The sequence below is a fragment of the Chenopodium album genome, chromosome 14, assembly GCF_948465745.1.
Source record: "Chenopodium album chromosome 14, dcCheAlbu1.1, whole genome shotgun sequence".
Lineage (NCBI taxonomy): Eukaryota > Viridiplantae > Streptophyta > Magnoliopsida > Caryophyllales > Amaranthaceae > Chenopodium > Chenopodium album.
In genome coordinates, this window is record NC_137847.1 from 31,737,957 (window position 1) to 31,761,162 (window position 23,206).

The 23,206-nt window shown below is 35.1% G+C and overlaps 1 protein-coding gene across 2 annotated transcripts in view; it reads left to right on the forward strand.

Annotated features, from left to right (window-relative positions):
- Positions 1–22,715, forward strand: part of LOC145580196 (obg-like ATPase 1) — a 38,873-nt gene extending 16,158 nt beyond the window's left edge. For both annotated transcript variants that reach the window (XM_081637598.1, XM_081637599.1), the window contains exons 9-13: positions 5,657–5,773; positions 14,132–14,207; positions 19,674–19,766; positions 20,979–21,029; positions 22,275–22,715. In XM_081637598.1, the coding sequence (XP_081493724.1) occupies positions 5,657–5,773; positions 14,132–14,207; positions 19,674–19,766; positions 20,979–21,029; positions 22,275–22,373 (436 nt within the window). In that variant the 3' untranslated portion in view covers positions 22,374–22,715. The remainder of the gene's footprint in view (positions 1–5,656; positions 5,774–14,131; positions 14,208–19,673; positions 19,767–20,978; positions 21,030–22,274) is intronic.
- The last annotated feature ends 491 nt before the right edge of the window (positions 22,716–23,206 follow it).

The window sequence follows — 23,206 nt, forward strand, 5'->3', positions numbered from 1 at the left end:
CTCATTAGGCCTACGAGCCAAGGAACGCTGACGGTATGGTTGCAATTTCAAGAACACAAGGTCCTCGATGTCAAATTCTTCTTCTCTGCGTTTCGCATAGCTTTCATAATTTGATGTGCCCTCAGTAAGTTCACCTTCAACTCGTTTAACATAAAATCTCGCTCCTTGAGCCACTCTTCCAGGCTGTCCACCCTGTCTGCCCTTCCCCTTCGCGCCACAACTTCGGTGGATCTCTCCCATAAACTACCTTAAAGGGTGTCACCTTGGTGGAAGTGTGAGGTGAAGTGTTATAGGAATACTTTGCCAAGCTAGCCACCTAGTGAGCCCATGACTTTGGCTTATCATTAGCAAAACAGCGTAAATATATTTCCAACCCCTTGTTCACAATTTCTGATTGCCCGGCGGGCCGTCAGTTTGTGGGTGGTATAAGGTACTGCGCTTTAGGTGGGTGCCTTGAAGGCGAAATAGCTCTTACCAAAAGTTACTCATGAAGATGCAATCTCGGTCAGAAACAATCGAGGTCGGAAACCCATGGAGCTTTGTGACCAAACAGTTGTGCTACCTTTGAGTGCATTGAAGGGATGTCGAAGGTCGGTGAAATGGGCGTATTTGGAGAGTCGATCAACCACCACCAAGATCGAATCCACCCCCTTCGAAATTGGAAGTCCTTTAATAAAATCCATGGTAAGGGCTATAGCAACCTAAGTGGGTGGCGTTGCGCCCCCTTGTTCCTCCGGCATATTTTGCACTCTTGAACAGAATTCCTCACATCCTGCCGAATTCGCGGCCAAAACCAGTACGCGGCCACGCGATTATAAGTTTTCACCTCTCCTTCGTGACCTCCCATCGGAGTATCGTGATACTCCTTCAAAATGATAGGAATGAAGGTCGAGTTTTTTGGAATGACAATCCTTCCTTTTTACAGTAACTTCCCTCCTTGTAGCATTAACCCCTTTGGATGCTCAAGCCCTCCTTCAATCTGTTGAGTTGTGGCTTTAATCCAGTCATCTCTTTTTGTTCTTCTCTTTTTGTTCTTCTTCCAGCCGCCCAGTCCACCATTTGAGTGTGGATCAAGGCACCAAACTGAACTTTGGGCTCACCCTTCCTTGTTAAGGCATCAACTACCTTATTAGAAGCTCCAGGCTTATATAAGATTTCAAAATCGAATCCAATGAGCTTCCGAATCCACTTCTGATAATCGTGACCCACTTGTCGTTGCTCGGTTATAAACTTCAAACTTTGTTGATCGGTTCCAATCTTAAAATGTCTGCCCATAATGTTTCCATTTAGTCACATCAAAACAGACGGCCATTAACTCTTTTTCATAGATGGACTTCCCTTGGGCTTGAACACTTAACACCTAACAGCTTGCTATACAAGGCTATGGGCCGGCCAACTGCATCAACAGCCCCAACCCCAAATCCACTTGCGTCTGTTTCAAGACTTTCAACAACAAAGTCCTTCTCAAAATTGGGCATCGCAAGAACAGGGGCCGTGGTCATGGCCACCTTCAGCCGCCGGAATGCCTGAGTTGCCTCCTTTGTCCACCGGAAGGCATCCTTCCGTATCCGTGCCGTAAGAGGTGCAGCTATTTGGGCGTATTTCGCGACAAATTTGCGATAATATCCCGTTAAGCCCAAGAAACCCCTTAATTCTTTCAAACTCCTTGGAATTTCCAGTCAAGTATGGCCTTGATTTTCTCCTCATCCATGGCTACTCCCTCATTAGAGATCACATGACCCAAATAAGCCATTCTCTGTTCAATGTGCTCATCAAGATTCCGACTACAAATCAAAATATCATAAAAAAACACCAATACAAATCGCCTTAAATAAGGCCGGGACACATTGTTCATCATGATTGGAAGGTGGCGGGTGCATTAGTGAGCCTAAAGGGCATCACTAAAAATTCATAGTGGCCTTCGTGGGTTCGGAAAGCGATTTTATGTGTATCACTCTCCTTCATGAGAATTTGGTGATAGCCGGACTTGAGGTCCAACTTAGTAAACACCGAAGCTCCATAAAGCTCATCAAGCAACTCGTCTATGACGGGTATGGGGTATTTATCGGGCACGGTTTCTTTGTTGAGGGCCCTATAATCAATGCAAAATCTCCACAAACCATCTTTTTTTTTAACGAGGACCGGCTTGAGAAAGGGATGCAAGAAGGCTTGATGATGCCTGCCTCTAACATTTCTCGAATGAGTCGTTCGATCTCATCCTTCTGTATTTGGGGATAACGGTAAGGGCGTACACTCACCGGATCACTTGCCCCCTTAGTGCGATTTGGTGCTGATGTGCACGGTGGGGAGGCGGCTGTGTGGCAAGGTTGAAAACCTCTCGAAACTACTAATTGTTGCTCCCAGGAACTTTAACCCCTACTTCCTTCTTATCTCCCTCCAATTGTGCCATCTCCACCAACACCCCTTGTTTCTCCCCAACTAAGGTGCGAACCATAGCCTTAAGAGAGATTTGAGTTCTCTCCAATGTTGGGTCACCCGTGAGAATGATCGGCATACCACCAACTGTGAACCTCATAACATGGGTTTTCCAATTTGTGGTGACGGAACCAAGCTTTTCAAGCCATTGAATACCTAAGATGACATCGGCATTACGAGGGGTAGAAAGTCTTCAACAATGGTAACCCCACCCTCCAACTTCACCTTGACTGCTTGGCATACTCCATTCCCATTAATCGTTTCACCATTTCCGAGTGCCACCCAAACGGCCTGCTGTTGGTGGTTGGTAATTTGGTTTTGTTTACCAACGCCACGGAGATAAAATTATGCGTGGCTCCAGGATCCACCATAACTATCACCTCCTCACCACCGATTTTACCCTGCATTTTCATAGTTTTAGGATTAGTTGATCCCACCATGGAACAAAAGGAAACCTCCACCGACACCTTTTCCTCTTCCTCACCTTCTCCGCCATCAATTTCCACCCTTATGCCCTCGTCGGCCACCATAACACGCTCATCTCTACTATTGCAACGGTGGTTCACCCCCATCTTTCATCACATCTAAAGCACAATCCCTTTACTCTTTTCTCCTGTAATTCCGCTTCTGTCAGACGCCGCCGAGGTGCGGTGGAATTCTGGTTGGAAGAGCTGATAGTGTGATGACTAATTGTTGTTCTGGTTTGCCAGCTTTTGATGGTCTGGGTTGGCCAGGGGTTCCATATGTGCTTATAAGCCCACCACTACCGGCCTTCAAAGTCGAAGTTGATGGGCCTATGGAAGTACTGGCCGTCCTCCAAAATCCACTCCCTCCTCTCTTCATCTGATTAACCCGATTTCTCTCCTCCACTCCAGATTCGTCGGATCTAGCAATCGGACCTCTTCCTTTATCCTCCCTCAACCCATTTAAAAATTGCCCAAGCATCACGTTTTATGAGATATCCTCCAAAGGTGCAGCCAACCCAATAAATGTTCGTCGGTACTCGAAGCCACTGCTCATGCAGCTCCTGAACTCGCGCAACACCCTCTGTTTGAGGTTCTCCATCGACCGCACCGGTCTTCTCTTGTTCTCCCACTGATTTCAGGCCGCTCCGTACATGGCTACAATCGCCGCCTCCATTTTCTCCTTCTGAGTCAACCCATAGAACTTGAAAAACATCCGAGCCCTCAAAATCCAATTATCTGGATTGTCCCCGTTGAACACCGGCATCTCCAACTTCCTATGCTTCCACCGTCCTCCAAAGCCCCTGTTTTCCTCTTCTTCTTCGTTCCCATCTTGGTTCCATCGATTGTTGTTTCGGTTTCCCGAAGCCTCTGCCTCCGCAAAGAGTGGAGGAGGTTTGGGTGACCTTGGACGCCCATTCTTGTTGGAACTTGAGTTGGTCTGCCTTTTCGATATTCCTCTCAGTTTCGTGTTGAGTGCGAAACCGGTCTAACCGCCCTTCCAACTTCTGTACGGCCTCTTCCAAGGAATTCTTCAGTCTCCTCTTGGCCTTTCAACCGCTTCGATAGGTTACCTAGTTGTTGTTCAACCTCCTCTAGCCTCACTTCAGCCGCGTCGCAGCGTTGGGTGGCTGTTCGAGTCATAGCTTCTTCTTCCGGTCTTTTTTTTTTTTTTCCATAGGGTGGTTTCCGACGCTGGGAGTCACAGGACCACCGCTCTAATACCACTTGTGAGAGACTCAACCCTCACTTACACTAAGAACAGAAATAAGCAACGAAAACAGAGCAAATAAGGCAGCTAGCAATGGTGTTTCATTCATGAAAGGAAAAGATAAAAGCTAGCTTAAGCCTACTAATCTCCAAGACAATATCTTTAGGATACAAAGCTCAATTCAAATCAGTCTAATGTCATAACCTCTTTCTTGCCCTAATCTCTTAATTTATACACAAGGATTACAAAGTAGTATTAGCTGTCCTTAATTTCTTGTCTTCATTCTCTACCAATGCATTGCCATGGTTCCACTACCAAAATTGCTACTGCCCTCTGCTTCCTCTAATTGTTCTTGTCTTCTTGCGCCACCTCCTCATTTGTTGCTGTTGTAATTGGTTGGACAATCTTACCTCTCCTTTGGTTCTGCTTGATGATAGGTGGCTTAGCGAGCCCAACTGCTCGGTCCATTACATGTGTTTGTTTTTGTTAAATGAGAGGATTAAATTATGAGCTTCTGTATGATTCGAATGCCTTATTTATTGGTCAATAAACATGATTATAGATCATTAAGAGGGAATAGGTTTGATGCCAAATCAGTGCAAACTTTTATAGATTTCTAGTAATTCAAAATTCTATACTTCTGAAGTTCTTTTGAAACATACTACTGGGAGATTTTCATGAGAAAATAAGTTGCTTGGGTAATAATTGTTTCATCCTACAACCAAGTATTTCCTGAAGGCAATTATTTAAAGATTCTGGATCATTTATACTAAAGCATCTTGATGTAGTACTTTCTCTGAAAATTGGTTCATAATTCAGGAATACAGTAACTTTTCACCAAATTCTTGCAGTATTGTTTTTATAGTAGATCTTTTACTTCATGGTTTAAAATTACTTTATTAAGATATAGACTTAGTGACATGGCCCTACTCATATCTTAAGTTTGGAAGTCGGGACTGGAACCTTAACTAAATGGAAGCTCGATAGTACCTCTCTTAGTTAGGGCATATGGTGTTGGTCATTTTTGCAGCTTTTTCATCATCATATGTTTCATTATTAGTATGTTTTTTGTTACTTGCAACTTGTCTTATTTTGCCAATGCATAACTTTAATCGTTTATATCAAATTATAAAAATTAGATTTTAATAAAGCAGACATTGAAACGAATTTAATAAGATCCTATATGACTGTATTTGTTCATTAAGTATCATAAATCACAAAATTCAGTTTTAAGTTTCTTCCAGTTAGGATAAATGAAGGAACTTAGATCTTTGGGTCATTCTGGAAATTGTTACTCTGAGATTTTTGGAGTGCTGGGCTTGCTGGTCACTCATGTGCATATGCTCTTTGATTAAATTTATTCCTTACTCTTTCTGTAAATGTGATTTTGGTTGGTCTTATTATTGTGTTGTGCAAGGGTGTAGCTGTGTCTGTGCATACATACATAAGCCACATATTTGATGATCGAATTCTTGTTTGTGTATGCATGAACTCATACACTTAAATTTATAAATTTATTCACTTTCATTGTTGTTGCGGCAATCAGGGTGCAAGAACATGGAGGTGAACCAATTATCCCGTTCAGTGGCATTTTTGAGAAAAATCTTTGTGACATGCCAGAAGATGAAGCTGCTAAATACTGTGAAACAAACATGGTTCAGAGGTTAGTTTTAGTACCGTGTCCCCCTCATTTAAATAATGGAGAAACAAATTGGTTGAAGACATTGCCTAGATTTAACTTGGAGGAATTAAAAAACTTCCCGTTAGTTAAGTTTTTGCTTTACCTCACTTAGGCTTCTCTTCAATATAATGAAAAAAACAAACCCCTTCTTCATTACCCAAAACTTCTATTATATGGAGAATTGGAGAGTACGCTACTTCTGACCTCCGAGTAATATATCTCTCTTTTCCATACAAAATTATGTCAATTGAATTGAAGCTGTCTTTATTTCAAAAATTATTTAATATTTTTATACTTATTATTACTAGTTGAGCCATCGCGCGCGATAGGCCAATAAAGTGAAACAGAGTTTGTAGGTAATTTGCGACGTAAGCAAATGTGCAATAGTAATTGATGTAGTTATTGCCAGAAATTATTGCTATCGTTCTATTGATTTTAAGTGTATGACAAATGCATGTAACTTTGGATATTTGATGGGAACGTGAAAATAATAAGGTGTTTTATAATTAATTTTTAGAAATGTAATTAGTGTTTATAAAAATACTAATATTTGGATTTACAATAATAGTGATAGCAACAACTTAAGTAATATTTTTAAGTTATTTTTTATAAAATGAATGTTAATTATAGGGCAAACAATATACTTCATAGTTTGTTTTAATATTTCATAACATGATCGATTAGTGAGAAAGGGAAATCCAATTTGTATCCTGCCGCCTCTTTCTTAGATTTGTTTCCCATTTTCTATCTTAGAAAATCTTGCGTGGACCTGGTTCACAATCAGGGGCGGATTATATAAGGGGCGCCCCTGATACATTTGGGAAAAAAAATGTGCAATGGAGACAGTAAAAGCTCTTGAAGTGTGAGATCTGGTCCAATAAGGTTAAAAAAACGTGTAGAAGGCCTAACAAATTGCATAATGAGCAGTATGCCTGAATTCCCTTAAATTTATTGTAGGAAACCAATTCCATTTTCCAATTAAAAAGTCTGACACATATTCTTCCCTCTTTCTAACTATTCTCACCAATCACAATCATCTATAGTAGTACTCCGTATATTTTTTGTCCATTATTCCAAAATTGCATTCAAGGCTTCGAGTATTAACCCATCATTTCATCAACTATTAATGAAACAAGTATTTTTTTTTCTTTAATCAATTTCAATTTATTTATGTTTCGTTTTTTTTCTTTTTTCTTTTTTTTTTTTTCATGAATTTGATTTTAAAATTTATTTTCGCTATGAGATTGGTATATTATTATAGTAATTAGAATTGATAATTATATGTGACACGACGTTATCAAAATTTATTAATATTTCACAAGTATAGAGTAATATCTATTCAAGTACTTCGTATAGAGTAATATCTATTCGTAGTAGTTCACAACGTGTTTTTAACTTTTTCAATACTTGTAAATCAAATCGTGATGCATAGATGGTAAATAAATTAAGGCACTAATGACTAATGAATGTATAAACCTATGACAAATTCATTGAAGTGTTATTCATTGAAGACACAACATCTGACAAAGATAGTCATCCAATTACGTTAAAAATTATCGGCCCCCAAAAGAAATCCTTTCAAGATCCGCCATTGTCCACAATAATATTATTGAGGACCTAAGATTTCTACACACGTAACTGACATTACATTCAATATAGTGACCCCTAATTTTAATATAGTAACCTTATTTTTAACATAGTAACCTTTTTTAATACTTGTGTGACCTTTAATGTTATTATGAACTTAAAGTACGACATTATGTTGAATAGTGACCTAATTTTAACATAGTGGTCTTTGTTATTCATATTGACTATTATATTAAAATTTTCATTAAAAAATTTAATCTCTTATAGCTTTTAATGTCACACTTTTATTTCAACCTAATAACCTTTATTTTAATATAGTGATCTTTTTTTTTTATTAATAAAATAATCATATTGTCTCTAATGTTGGTGGTACATAATAAATTAGTGTAAATCAGGTCCATTTAAGAATAATGGTTTCTATCTTATTTCTCAGTCTTATACCTCTTCATCCAACTTCTTGCATTGTTTCTTCTTTCCATCCGTATAACATTTATTTAATAGTTTAAATATTTATCATAATCCTAATCTCACTCTCCCTCTTTACCTTATTTGACAAACTCTGTATAATTATTTTCTATTTCCTTTTCAATTACGTAGTATTAAAAGTTATTAGGACAATTACATTTTTTTTTTTTTTTTTTTTTTTTTTTTTTTTAATGAAGACAGGACAATTACTTTATAAAGACCTATTTACCTTTTGTTATTATTTTTTTTAACATTTGCCAAAAAAAAAAAAATATGTTTCATATGATTTGCAACAAATGATTTCTTTTTTTTTTTTTTTTGAAAATTTGTCATTTCTTTCATGTTTTCCTGATCACAAGCATTTCTATTGTTCTCCCACTATTTAACAATAAAAAATAAACTATATGGTATTACAGTGTTACTAAAGTATCATATGACAGTGCTACTAAAGCATCTCTCTTACTTCCTTGCATTCCTTATCCCCTCATCACTCTTCCATCTTCTATTGTTTTGTAATTTTTTAAAAAATCTCATCGTAGTTTATCCATTTCCTTGAGCTATGTTCGTAGAAATGATAGGAACTCCTCCACCGGCAAATCCAATGACCAAAATGTTACCCCCCCGTTCAACAGTTTCATGGCATCCTTTGTTAGCTTTCCACCAACATGGTCACATTCAAGACCTTCCAAATTGCCTTTAATACACACTAAACAACTACCTCCCAGCTGCTATGACAATGGCACCACATACCTTTCCTACTTGAACTTATGAAACACCATCTACCCTTGCTGCTTCAAGCACTAAATTCGCAAGGCGATATTTGCACAATTAAAGAATTTTAGTATAGGGGGCATATACAAAATACTACTCCACTTTTTAGTCATATAAGGTTATAGTTAGGAAATCAAATATAGAGCTCCAAAAATTAGTGTCACAACACACAATCATCAAATTTAGGTGAACTCAACTCTCCACTCTTTAGACTATACCTTCATTAAGCTATGAAATTGGCTGGAAAATTTCAAGCAATTAGAACATTAATACTCTATCATAATAAGTTAAAAGGTATAATTAGGCAAATTGCAAATCATATAGAAAAAAGAGATACTATTACAAATCCTGCTATGTTTACAGCCAATATTGTACTATCCCAATGCTTATAAGATTCGGATTAGCATCCAAAATTATTATGCCATAAACAACAAATTAAAGGGTTCTAAGCAAGCCGATTGTCTTCCTGTATTTTTTCCAATTTTTCCTACACAAACTTTTGTATATGCATAGAAAATAACATACGAAGTATATATGTAGTATAATATATATATATATATATATATATAACCATCCAATAAGAAAATTGAGAGAACATGCAAGCTTACAATAAGCACATAAATCATTGCTTATAAACAAAAGATGGATGCATCTCTGTCCTCTAACCTCAGTAGCTAAGATTCTACTTTCTCAGGCAGTTCCACTATATGATAACTATACTCCACTTTAATTGAAGAAGTCATTATATAAACTCAATATTATCCAATAAATGTGAATTGCTAAAGCATTTCGGATCCACTAATGGATATTTGAAAAATTCTAGAACCAAATAAATGCTACTTTTACATAACCAAGGTAAGGCTTTTATTACTTGGAAAAGAAGGATGCTTCCACATAACAATCAAGAACTATGCAGGTCAAATGATACCAACTAACCATGTGGTCTATAAGGTATTTGGTGTCTAGATGTTTTTGCAAAGATTTTTGCGTATGAAACCTTGATTTTTTATTACTTGATAGAAAGGGGAATACCAACATACTTAATAGAAAGGGTTAAAAAACCAGTAATTAACTTTGTTAGGGGAAATCCCTAAACACCTGCACAGATCAATAACAGGACTAATATAAAAAATTTACAAAAAACAGCATTTGTACTTGTTTCTTTTAAGTAGAAAATACAAAGAGACAAGTCGACAGTACAACTAAAACATATTATACATTAACTACAGAGTAAGCTAACTCACTTCAACTAAACTAAGCTGAGCATTGTGCAGCCAGCAGGTGTGCATTAGCCATTACGTATAATAATGCCTCAACAACCTAATTATTACCAATTCAAGCCAACAAAGCTTATCATTAATAACAATTCACCTAAAGAAAAATATCTTCATAATCACCAAACTCAACTACAAAATTCAAAATTCATTACATCAATCCAAATAATTATGACAGTTCACAAAGCATGCAAATAATTATGACAGTTCACAAAGCATGCATAAAACTGTAAACGATTTTCTGAGTTGGGTCAAGTCTATCCCACTTACTCACTTAGACTCACCCTCTTGAATTGGCGAGTATACACAGGTCCTTCCTAATTAAACCCTATGCCAGAACACCACAACTTTGTGTCCCCTTAAAGCACATGAACTGCCAAAAAAATAAAGGGAAGCTTTGATAACATCACTGATTACAAGTATTAGTTATAGAATTCAATTAAAGGACCCGTACAATCTCTGATAACATCACTAATTACAAGTATTAGCTTAATATTCCACCATAGAATAACACCAAATTAAATATACTGACAACTAAATTGATAGCCTAAGAAAGGGGAGGGAGAGTTGTGAGGGAAGCAGATGGAGAGAGAAGAATGAAGGGACTTGATTACCTGGCCGGTGGTGCTGGGAGGTGTCGGCAAAATAATTAGAGCAGGCAAATGCCAATGCATGCTATAGCAATTCAGCACAAATAAATGTCATCCATCCATTAATGATAAGAGGGTAAAAATTGGAATGTAATCGAAGAAGTCAAGAGTTTGAAATATGAACGCCCAACTCCAAGTTATTTCTATTTCGTATTTTTAAATCAATGCCCACTGTATAGAAGAGCTTTGTTGTAATAATCCATCCCAGATTGCTCCCCCCTTGATAAGATGAATTTTAGGAAGCACATTTTAAGCTCTTGACTATTTCCTTTTGTAATTTAAATTCACACAAACTCAATCAAACAAACAAACAATGTTGTAAGATCGGAAAGCGCTACCACAAAAAAATTGATATATTTGACAAAATTGCCTTTGATTTCTCACAAACAACGCAAGACAAGTTCCCAAATATCAGATTCTAAAACCAAAAAATACATGTAAGACACAGAAGTTATGACTGGAAGATCAAAGCTATAGTTACCGAAAATGATAGGTCCTATAAGAACACTTTCCAAGAGTTGGTCTTATAACTCATCTTCACCTGATCCTACATACATTATTCGAATTCCAGATCTATAATAGAAGATTTGAACCCAATCAAATTGCTTAAAATATGGTATATTAATGAAAACCACCACAAAAAGAATTAGCAATGCATCATTAGTTGACACATTCAGATCAAGATGTGAATAATAGAGCTAAAAGCACCAAAGTAAATGCTTCTAACATAAGTATTATTGAGGCATTTACTATTTTTACCAACAATGCAATTATCCAAAAGCATGTTGCACTACCATACTTTCCAATTTCACATATCTAATTTCAAAATAGCATGTAAAACATAATTCCAAGGAATCAATATAACAACATAATCCATTGAAGAAAAAAAGGACAAGTAAGTATAGCGTTGCAGAAGGAAATGAGATAGGCGTGATCTATCTGAGAGCTCAAAACGAAGGGCCGGGACTAACTGCAGAAGATAGTCCATCATCGTCAACTCTTTCAAAACACTTACCGCATAAGCATGAACCTGTGAAAAAGAAATCTAATCACTTGATTTAGCTCTGAAAAAAGGAAAAAAAAAAGTAGTAGAGAATATGAGCCACAACCACCCAACCTCCCCTTGTCCAAATGAAGACAAGGTAATAAGATGATAAAAGAAAAACTACTGGAACCACTCTATGTGAGTAGTACCACAATAATGCACCAACATCAAGAGAGTGATAGCCTAACAAAGTAAACCTGAAATAGGTAGATAATTGTTTCAAACTAAATCTATATATTTAAACAAATCAACTACCGGCATTACTTTCCTCTTTACTTTCAAACACAGGAGACAACAACTCTAGTTTGTACAGTGCATCACCATTGTATTTAATGTTTCACAAGAACATTTTTAGAATTCAAGATAGAAATTAGAATTCCCAACCTTAAAAATCAGTATAAAGATCACAGCTTTCGAAGAAATCCCATATCTTCCCATAAAATCAAATTCAAAACCAAAATACCAACATTATTACCTCATATCAAAGTGATTGTAACCAAAATTCCCCAAATTATCACTATATAAATCCATTAGTAAATAACAACTTACAAGCCATTTCAAGCAAATATTGATTCGAATTTTTCATTCTATAACAACAAAATCGTTTCATTTGCAAAATGAACTTCACAATCTACGAAATTAGCTGAGAATGCAATTCACTAATCCATAAGACCATCAACAAAAGTAATTACTAATAAAAAATATACTTGTTTCCGCAATAATTAAAGCAATAACCCTAAATCAAAACGCATTTGAAGCCAACAATCACAAAATACAAACCGGAATTTTTTTTTTGGTAAGTAAATAGTAAAACCAGATTATTAAACAAGCGAGATAGGAAGGTACTTATGCTTTATAGAAAGGTCCATAGCAGGCAAAAGACACTGATTAGGAGCGTCAACAATCTCACGAGGAAGCCGATTTAGGGCTTCTTTGATATCACGATGTTCCATTGGACCATAACAATCATCAAATCTCAAACACAAAATCAATCACAAAAATTAGGTCAAAGTCAATCAAAAAAGAGGAGAGAGAAAGAGGAACCAAACCATATTTGTGAAGACTGTGATCGACGGAACTCTTGTGCATAGCAGCCAAAACATTCTTCTTAGGATTAAGAAGAGCCTTCGACAATGAAGATGAACCGGTAGCAATCGCCATTTGTGTAGGTTTGCTAAGCTAATTACCTCACTATCTCTCTGTAATAATGAAGGATTTTTCTTGCTCATCGGGTTCGATTAGGGCTGTCAAACGGGTCGTGTCATGTCGGGTTCGTGCTTGTGTCGATATTAAACTGGTTGAAAAACCCTTGACCCAAACCTAACCCGCTTATTAAACAGGTTACCCATGTAACCTTTTACCCAAATAGTATGTAATAAACTAATTAATATTCAGTTAAAAAAAAAAAGACATCATTAGTTCAATAAAGATACTACAATAATTTTAAGTTAGTAATTTTAACAATATATACCACAAGGGTTTAAAGTTAGTAGTTTTAAGTATATAACCATACATAAGAATTGTTTCAAATAAACCGCAAAATTAGATTTAATTTACAAAAGATGAAAATTATAATTTTTTCGCCAAATTAACCGCCAAAAAATTACCAAAATGTATAAATGGTGTCAAGGTAATTTACAAAATTACAAGTTTTGAATAAAAATTTTCAGTTTTTTTACTACTCAATTATAGATTAAGCGTGTCGGGTGGTTGACAGGTTTTCGTTCAACCCATTTATATAATCGGGTTAAACCTAACCCGTTTACTTTCGTGTCCTGTCGACCCAATTATGTAAACGGGTTGCGAATTCTTGACCCAAACCCGCTTATTTCGTGTCGTGTCGCTTTTGACAGCCCGAGGTTCGATGTTCTTCCCTAACGTGGCAGGAGTCTTTGGAAATTCACCCAATTCTGCAAAACCATCACACTAATTGTCACCTAGGGGTGCATTGAGCTAAAGGGGTGAGAAATTGAAGTAATTCCATCCCCTAGTCTATACTGTTAATACTCGTAAATAGTTGTGAAATTAAACCAAACCCTAGATTGTCAAATTGATATTCCGTGATTATTAAAAAAAAAAAAAAAGCTAAAGATCATACCTCGGCTTCAATGAAAAACTTGGAATACGCTTCAATGGAGAAGAAACTGGAAAAAATGTAGGGAGGAGAGAAGAGATGAGTGGAGAGTGGAGAGTGAAGAGAGAGAAAATGAAGTGAGAAAGGAGAGATGGAGTCTGTGTGAGAAAATCGGTTCAAAGGAGAGAGAAAGCAAATGGAAGAAATGAATGGTAGAGCATGAAAAGGGGAAAAAGCAAGAATGATGAATAAGTGTTGAAGACCGAAGTCAATCAACGGGAAATAACAAAAAGAAGAAAAAAAAGGAAGGGCATAACCGTCACTACACTTGCAGAATTGAAACAGTAACACATGTTGTGGGATTTAAAAGGGTAGAGATTATTGTTATTGTTATTTTTATTATTAATAATCTGTAGTAGAAGTGGTAATTTTAAGAATGATCATTTGGTTGTGGTTGCATTTGTGCTGTTGCAGTGCTATTCCAAAGATTATTAAGACTGGGTTCACGGCTATTAATCTGATTTACTTCTTTACTGCAGGCCCAGATGAGGTAACCATCTTCTATCCACATATTGCTTTACATGATACGTTTACAGCTTGTGACTATCTTGTTTTGGACGCTGGCTAGTTGTATATAATTATAACCTGTAATGCATTTTGCAAACGTATTTTCATGTAATAATACGAGTCTTAAGAAGTTGGCATAATAATCATATTAGGTTGAGAAATTTTCATGTATTTACATTCTGTCATGTTTGAAAATGTATACTCTGTACCAATTTAACTATGTGGTTAAAAAAACAATCTTGATTCTTAAAAATTTAATTTTAAAATAATAAATAAAAAGTTAAATTAAAATATATTTTCCTTCTCTGTATATCTTTTTCTTTTCTATTTATTAGATTGAAATAATAATTAGTACTTTAAATTGAATATAATATATATCATAAATTGAATTTGTTTAGAGTACTTTTTAAAACAAATTATATGATGTAAAATTTACAAAATTATTAAATGTGTTTAAATAGTTGTAAATCATTTTCAGACGAACAAAATAAAAGGGACTACAGAAAAAAGAAAGTGGAGCTAAAAATAAGTGATGGAGAGAGTATATATACATATTTTTAACCATGACACATCCTCGACGTGTATTTCTCCCTCCACTCTGCCCTATACATCATATTTCCATTGATTACAAGGACTCATAACATTCTCAATTACCCTTTTTAAAGTTTTCTTTAGTCTTTCTCTACCCCTTGCGATCTCAACACATTGCCACCTTGTCCGGCTTCTTACTAGAGCCTCACTTGATCTTCGTTTCACATGGCCAAACCACCTTGTGCGATAATCCCTCATCTTGTATTCAATGGATGTAGCCCTACTTTCTTCCTTATTATCTCATTCCTTAGTCGAATATTTCTTTATGGCAACGCATCTATACTGCAACATACACATCTTTGCTTGTTTGAGACATTGAGACGCCGCCTTCCATCTCTGACAATGTTCGACCTCATCTTATGCACGTAGCAATGCTTTAGAACATTTCTATTTAGTATATTTTACGTTTCGTTCTCTCATACATGCCATGATCGCATAAAAACCTCGTAGCACTTTTCCACTTTAACCAACCTCCTTTGATTATGTGTGCTATATCTTCATCTAATTCTCTACCCTTTTTATTAATAAATCATAGATATCGGAAAACCTTGTAAAATCATCCCATCTAAGGTGATCACCCTTACCTTCCTGTTTCTCAATTCACTAATGTACATTCCAAATATCCCATCTTACTTCCGTCACTTTCAAGCCACGAGATTCCAAAGTCCGTCTCCTCAATTCCAACTTACTTTCCACGCTTTCTTTTGTCTCATTAACTAACACAATATCATAAGCAAACATCATGCATCATGTTATATAATCTTGAAATAAAACTCCGTCTATGACTATGGCAAAAGTAAAGGAGCTAAGTGTAAAACCTTAGTGAACTCCAATTATCACAGGGTTTTCTAAACAATGGGTTGCATACTTGCGCTAGCTCTCTTATAGATATCAATACATTTCCGTGGAATGCTTTTGGTATGACTGTCGCGTGTCTACCAAAAATAAACCTAACTAAAACCTCCTAAAATGGAGTAGGGTAAGTTAGAAACTCTGTTTTGAAGTTATAATGATATGATCTAATAAATAAACTACAGAATAGAAAACGAATAAAGTACTAATAAAATTGAGATACTAAAAAAAAAAAAAAAATCAAGAATAATGAGATAGGGAATCTGGAGGCATATATTAGTATTAGATTGTTAATCGTCCATCGAGCCGTATAAAACATTTATACCTTAACGTTAACCACAAAACATCCCTTAATTGCAAATAAACCAAACAAGCTACTAATTAAATTAAGAGTACCAATTGTTAGAGTTGAACTTTGGGGAATCAACCACGAACAATAAGCAGATTCATCAATTCCTTCTTCCCTCCTTCCTCTGTTGCTCCAGTTTGTTCCCTCGGTACAACTCTCCCCCTCAATTCAGATGTATTCCTCAAATTTATAGTCAACCTAGCCTCAAAATCATCCCCAAATTAAACCCCCTAAAAATACGAATTGAATTCCCAAAGAGCTCCCCTAACAGAAAGATAAGAAGCCTTTTACTCATCTCAGCTCCTCCGAGTATTTTGCTCCCATCCTCAGCTGATTCCATCTATATCTTTTCTTGCTTTATAATTTGGTTCCCACGAAAATCGGTGGAGGTTTTACTTTGCGGCTTACCCGCAGGAAAGAGAGATGCTCATGAGCTACTCCATTTAAAGCTCTCCCCCTCTTTGTTTTAGCTAGTAAGCACTTGATGTACTCTAAGGCCTACACTTGGCTATATGCAATATAAAATTAATGGGTTAATACACATGTGAGTTGATTGGGCTTGTGACCTTTGCTTCGTTTAATCCGAGTGTTAATAAAATATCACTTTGATACCGTAATTTTCCTTTCTACAAACAAATAAATCAAATAGTAGTAACTTGTGTCTCGGGAAGAAAAATTGCTTAATAAACATTTAAATCATTAAAAAGTCAATATAAAATCAAGAGTCTAATAAATAAAATAATGTACTTTTATTACCCTAACAGCTTTCCTTGTTAAAGCCCAACAAAGTATCTTCCTTAATACCTTATAGTAGGAGTATCTCCCTTAATACCTTATAATAGGTCTTCTCTCCAAATCAATAAAATTCATATGTAGATTCTTCCTATCCCAATAAAATGGATTGTTTCCATAGTCGATTTTCCCATAAAGCCAATTAGTTTTTCGAGATCTTATACTTCTCCTTAACTTTTTTTTGATCACCCCCTCTCAAAGTTTCATAGTATGACTCATTAGTTTGACCCCTCGATAGGTGGCATGGACATCACTATTGTTCTTAACTTCTTATACAAAGGTATTTAAGTACTATTCCTCCAAACATTTCTTACTACAAATAAATTAATTGGACTTATTTCCCCTACTCCTCAAAGACACTAGGTGAGAGTTCCTTTTTCAGAAACCAAGTGTTCATTATAGTAGTCATATGCCAATGCAAAATCCATCATTTCTAACTTCATTCCTATCTTCATAACCAAAACCTCCATGAATACTTTCAAACCCACCCTTAGCCCACATGTCCATCTTGTGCCACCACTTATTCAAAGTCTTCCTTAATTTGATTAGTACTTCTAGACATTTACACCAGATTAAGATACCTTCTCATCCCTGCCCTTATCCTTTTCCGAGTACCAAAGCTTATAACCCCATGGAAATCTACTTGGTCTCTTGTAGTCACGTTATGTTAATTGTTTGCTTCATAACCTTTGCTAATTCAACCAACCTTTCGGTGAAAAGCCAATATTCCATGTCCCAAAATGCATCCTACCACTCTTACTATTTCCATGGACTAGCTTCTTTACTTGTATTAGTTTGTCATACATGAACCTTTGCATACTTGGCACCACCTTTGGATGCTGGGATGTCATGTCACTTATGAGTCTATGAAGTGCAACACATAGCTGAGTGGGGAACACCCCCATGATATCCAAATTTCGATTCATGTCCATTAGATGTGGCTTAGATTGAGACCGGTAATGAATGCCTCTTAAGTGACGCTCAAAGGATGATTTAAAAGTTATTATTCAATCGATGCATATGAATATTTAAATATAAAAAAAAAAAAAAACTAAAACTACAATTTCTTCTAGAAAAATCTATCTGAATTTTTCTTATACACGAGGCGCAACATTTGACGAATGTCAATTGTCACTGTCTCGTTGCATAGACTAACGTTCAATTTTATGTTTACTTTGCATTTGTTATGTGATTAGTGAACTTTCCTATTGAACTATTGATGTTAAGCCTTAACATGTTAGTACTATAAAAATGTAAGACTTACTAGAATAAAAATGTAACAATGTAAGAATTTGTGATGTAAGTTAGCCTTAACATGTAAGAATTTGTGATGTAAGCTAGCCGTTAACATGTAAGAGTTTGTGATGTAAGTTAGCCGTTAGCACTATACTTCCTTTGTTTTTTAAAACATGCAACACTTTACTAGAATAAAAATGTTACAATGTTTGCAACACCCTATTATTGGAAAGTTTTTTCTTTTTGGTGAAAGTTGTAGTATTACCCTTATTTAACGCTCATCACCCGCTTAATTATACACCTAACAATATTTGAACTGCATTTTAAACGTGTTAAATCACATAAGACCCACTTTCCTTAAATATCGGGAAAAAGTGTGTTGAAAGTATTAAAAAAACAGTGAAAGTATATACATTAAAAAAGCTGATCGATCGCATTGTTATGGTGATAGTTTGTAACAAATGAATATAACAGAACATTGCTAGCGCAAAGGAAAAAGTTCACATTAATGATTTTAGGCGTTGTGTACATTTTGTAAGTTTATAAACTATTTTGTAAAAATAATATATCCAAATCAATCATAGTATGGATGGGTAACATATTCGGTAAACAAGAAATAATTACTCCCTCTGTCCTAGTTTACTTGCAACATTTTATCTAGACACGCTTGTCGATGCATAAGATTGACCGTCAATATCTTTTATTAATATAAGCTATAAAAAGTTTATAATAAGAAATTAACATTAAAATAGATCCAACAACATCTTACGCGACTACATTGACTTTCATATAATAGTTAAAAAAGATGGTCAAAGGGAGATGTGTGAATAATGCAAAAAGTCAAAACGTTGCGAGTAATTTGGGACGGAGGGAGTAGTATTTTGGCATCATTATTTGTTTTCAGTTTTCATTTTTTTAAAAATAAAAAACCAAAAACAGGAAACAAGAAAAAGGTGTTTCTACTTTTCAGTTGTTAATTTTTCAATATTATTAGGATTTTAATAAGTTTAACTAATTTTTGATTCAAAATGTGACATATATCGTATGATTTTGTAAAACAAAAAACCAAAAAACAGAAAACCATGGGAATGCCAAACCAACGCGACGATTAAAAAAGCATTATAATGCAACGTGATTGATGTTCATATGTCATGATGATAATTGATAATGGAGTTTCAGTAAAAGGGAATCCAATACCCGTTACATAATGATATTTCTGAGTTACTGGTTTTTAATTCCGTGCTTAACACTAAGGCCTTTAATATGCACCTTATTGAGCCAAATTTATTATATTCTGTTTGTTCTTTGAAGTTACTGATTTTTATTGATTTAAACTTTTTTTTTTACTGACTGACTTATTTTGGTTGAACTTAAATTATTTTTACTAGACTTTGATTATTATTTAAAAAGTGAAGAGAACGAGCTTTATTAGGAACTACAATAATGTGGCAAATTACTTTTGCTATGATTTGTTCTTTCTACTTCCTGACTTTAGATGTATAGGGTGTACAAACATTTTATGAACTTTCATTTTATTTGATTTTTAAGAAATAATATTTTTTTTTTTTTTTTGTAAAAAACAGCTTTGATTTATTCTCATTCCAATTACTGGACTGAATATCATTTCAGGTAAAGTGTTGGCAAATTAGAAGGCAATCAAAGGCTCCACAAGCTGCAGGGGCAATCCATACTGATTTTGAGAGAGGATTTATTTGTGCTGAGGTAACTCTTTTATGTAGTTCTTAACTTGCATGATGGACAGATGGACTATGAAGTCTCTGATAATTCTTGTGCCTTGTATATTACCATATCCCAAAAGTTTGAATAGCAAAACTCTAAAATCTGGGATATGTACTCGAAAAGGTAGCAAAAATTACAAATTTGGCTGAACCCTAAAAATCAGGATAATGTTTCAAGTGGGAAAGTGCAAGCATAAATAGTGTTTGGGCATACCCTAAGATAAAACTCTCAAAACTTCCAGTATTATGTGAAATGTAATTTTTATACTTTTATTCCTTTCTCGGCTTTGAATTTTAAAGTTGGTAGTTTATTTTAGATTTGTTTCTGTTACAGGTTCTCTTTTTAGGCTAGAGGCTGATTGTTGAGTATTTTTTTTTTGTGGACTATATTAAGCGCTTGGTTTCCCTTTTGATTAAGCGCAAAAGTAGTATGACTTGCATCATATTGTACTTCCACTGTTATTTCTACTGCAACTTGTTGGGTATTCAAGGTATCATAGGATCCCATAGGAGATAGAGATATATATTATAAAAAGGGAGTACATGTGCGAATAAGAAAACATATACGGAGTATTTAGTTGGAACATCTATACATGAAAAGTAGTGAATTTCGGAAATCCTAAAAATGCACCAGTGACTATATGTCTAAGCTACCAACTTTCACTTGCTTTTCTCTTGGAGTAAAGCTTAGAAATCTGCTGATTGGCCTTTTTTCCCTTAAATTATTAATAGAAAGGTGGGCAACTAGCATTCTGCTCAAATCTCATAGATATTCATCTCCAACTAATTTTTCAGGAATCAAGAGATTCTCACCTAGTAAAATGAACGTAGTTGAATTATCTTTTTATGAGCATCTCTGCCTCGTCTCTTGCAAAAAGAACTTCACCTATCTTCATTAGCTTAAATGTTGCTCCAATTATGTTGTCATCATGGAATTCTGTTCCTTTAACAATTGAAAGTGCAAGTTAAGAAACATTACCTGAATAAAGAGGCTCCTTCATGTGGGGTACATTTAGTATAAACCATGGCCAAAGCCATTGTATTAGTCTTTCCTTGTATGTGTTTGTTCTTTTTCGTTTTGTACTCCCCCCCCCCCCCCCCCCCCTCTTCCCTCCCCTTTTTCTCTTTCACTGCAAATATGGGAGACTTTGGCATGGCTTTTCAATTACGTGATTATGTATTTTTCTGTATTCAGGTCATGAAATTTGAGGATCTGAAGGAACTTGGCAGTGAGTCAACTGTAAAGGTATAAGCACTACTTGCATTACTATGCTGGAGAAAAAATTCTGCATACCTTACTGGATGTAGAATATATATTTAGTGCATTCCATAAAATCATGGCAGCCGTTATGCATTTTTGCCTCTGATTTTATGAATTCTATTTCTACATTGGTCTCGAGTTGTGAAGGTATAACCATTACTTGCATTACCATGCTGGCGAAAAAATCCTACTTACCTTATTGAATGTAGAATATTTTTTGTGCATTCCATGGAATCATGCTAGTTTTCATCCATTTATTTCATCTGATTCTAAGAATTTTATTTTTATGTTGGTCTCGAGTTGTGACTTTTATGTCCATATATCTAGGGTATATATATATTTTTTTTTCCGGAAATGAAGTCATTTTGTTTTCCTGTGGTAGGGGACTGTGGATCTTGAACGTAGATGGTATGTTGTTATATATATTTTATATTATTTTTCAGTTTCACCCTTGGCATCAATGTCAGTCATGTAGATTTTAGAGCTCTATTCTAAGATTCTGATGTGGGGTCCAGTTAAACTCTGGAAGTTGCATGTGATAAGATACAATTTGGTTGAGTTTTGAAGTCATTATCTTGCTATCTGCTGAGTTCCTTGGGTCTTAAAAACTGAATAGAATTCATGATCAGTATCCAAAGTGGTTGAAAAACTATTGTGAAGGTTTTCTTCTGTTGAGTCTTTTTCACGGCTCGATTGAGAATTTGACAGGTCAATGATTTTTTACCATGTTTTAGAATATGGTATTGATGATATGTCTCGGGCTTTTGCCTCAGTTGGAAAGTTGATTTTTATTCTTGTTTTTGTATCACAATTTTATTTATTCACAAGTGAAAAGATATGCATTATCTATAAATTTTCACCAATTAACTAGGTGATTTTAGCATTGCTAGCTACATTATTTTATTAATGTGTTCAGTGATGTAGAGACACTCTAATTTCTGAAATATTCTAAGTAAACCGTGTTCTAATTTTCTAAGCTTCATAACTGTCATCTATGTTTTTGTTGTCGACATGTCCTGAGCTTTTCATCAAGCAATATATGTAATTGCAGTTATAATGGATGTTGGGACTTTCTTCATGCTCATCATGTAGCTGTCTTTTGGGGGTTCAACTCCTATCTTGTCCTACAGATGAATATTTACTTTGTATTTTGCTGTAGGCGGCTCTTACTCCCTTGTTGGATTGCTTTTCCTTGTAGTTTAATGCCTCGAATTTGTTGGTATGGTACAGGCCGCTGGGAAGTATAGACAGGAGGGTAAGACGTATGTGGTTCAAGATGGTGATATAATCTTTTTCAAGTTCAATGTTTCTGGTGGTGGAAAGAAGTGAGCCTGTGATTGCTATAAGTATAATCTTAGAGAGGAGAGAATATGCGAATCAACTTGGTTGTGATACAAACTGGTTTATCATGGCACTAATTTGTTTACGCAACATTTCCTGATATGCATAAGTTAAAATTACCTGGCACATTAAATATTTTTTTTTTTAATTTTTTTTTTAATCGTCCACGATCTGTTCATTTACTACCTATGCTGAGGTGGGCGGGTTTGCTTTGTGACATAAATTATTAGAAGACAAATTATTGTTTCTGAATGGAAATGATTTGAGAAGATTGTAGCCATAGAAGTCTGTTAGTGTCTGATTTTGATCAATTACTGGTTTCAAGTTTGAGATTGTGGTTTCCATGTGCAAATTTTGATCACTATAAGGTATAACTAGACTTTCTCTGGCTACAATCGTGGACCACAATTAACATTTTTCTATTTGTTCAGGGTTGGAAGGTTTATTGGCCAAATATAATACTCCCTCCCTCATCTTTTATATATATATACATATATATATATATATATATATATATATATATATATATATATATATATATATATATATATATATATATATATATTATTTTTTTTTTAACCATCAACTTTGACCATCAATAATTAGATATTAGTAAAAAATTATAACAATAACAAGATATTACATGACCATGTTTATAAACTATATAGTAATAAAAAAATGGAAAATTTGTCCAGAATGAGCAAACCTTTGTTCGGTCTTTTCAAAATAAGCAAAACTTTTGATTAACTCAGAGTAAGTTGACCTTTATGAGGTATTTTCTCAAAATAAGTCATAACTGGTTTGTTTTAAGTGTAATCGGT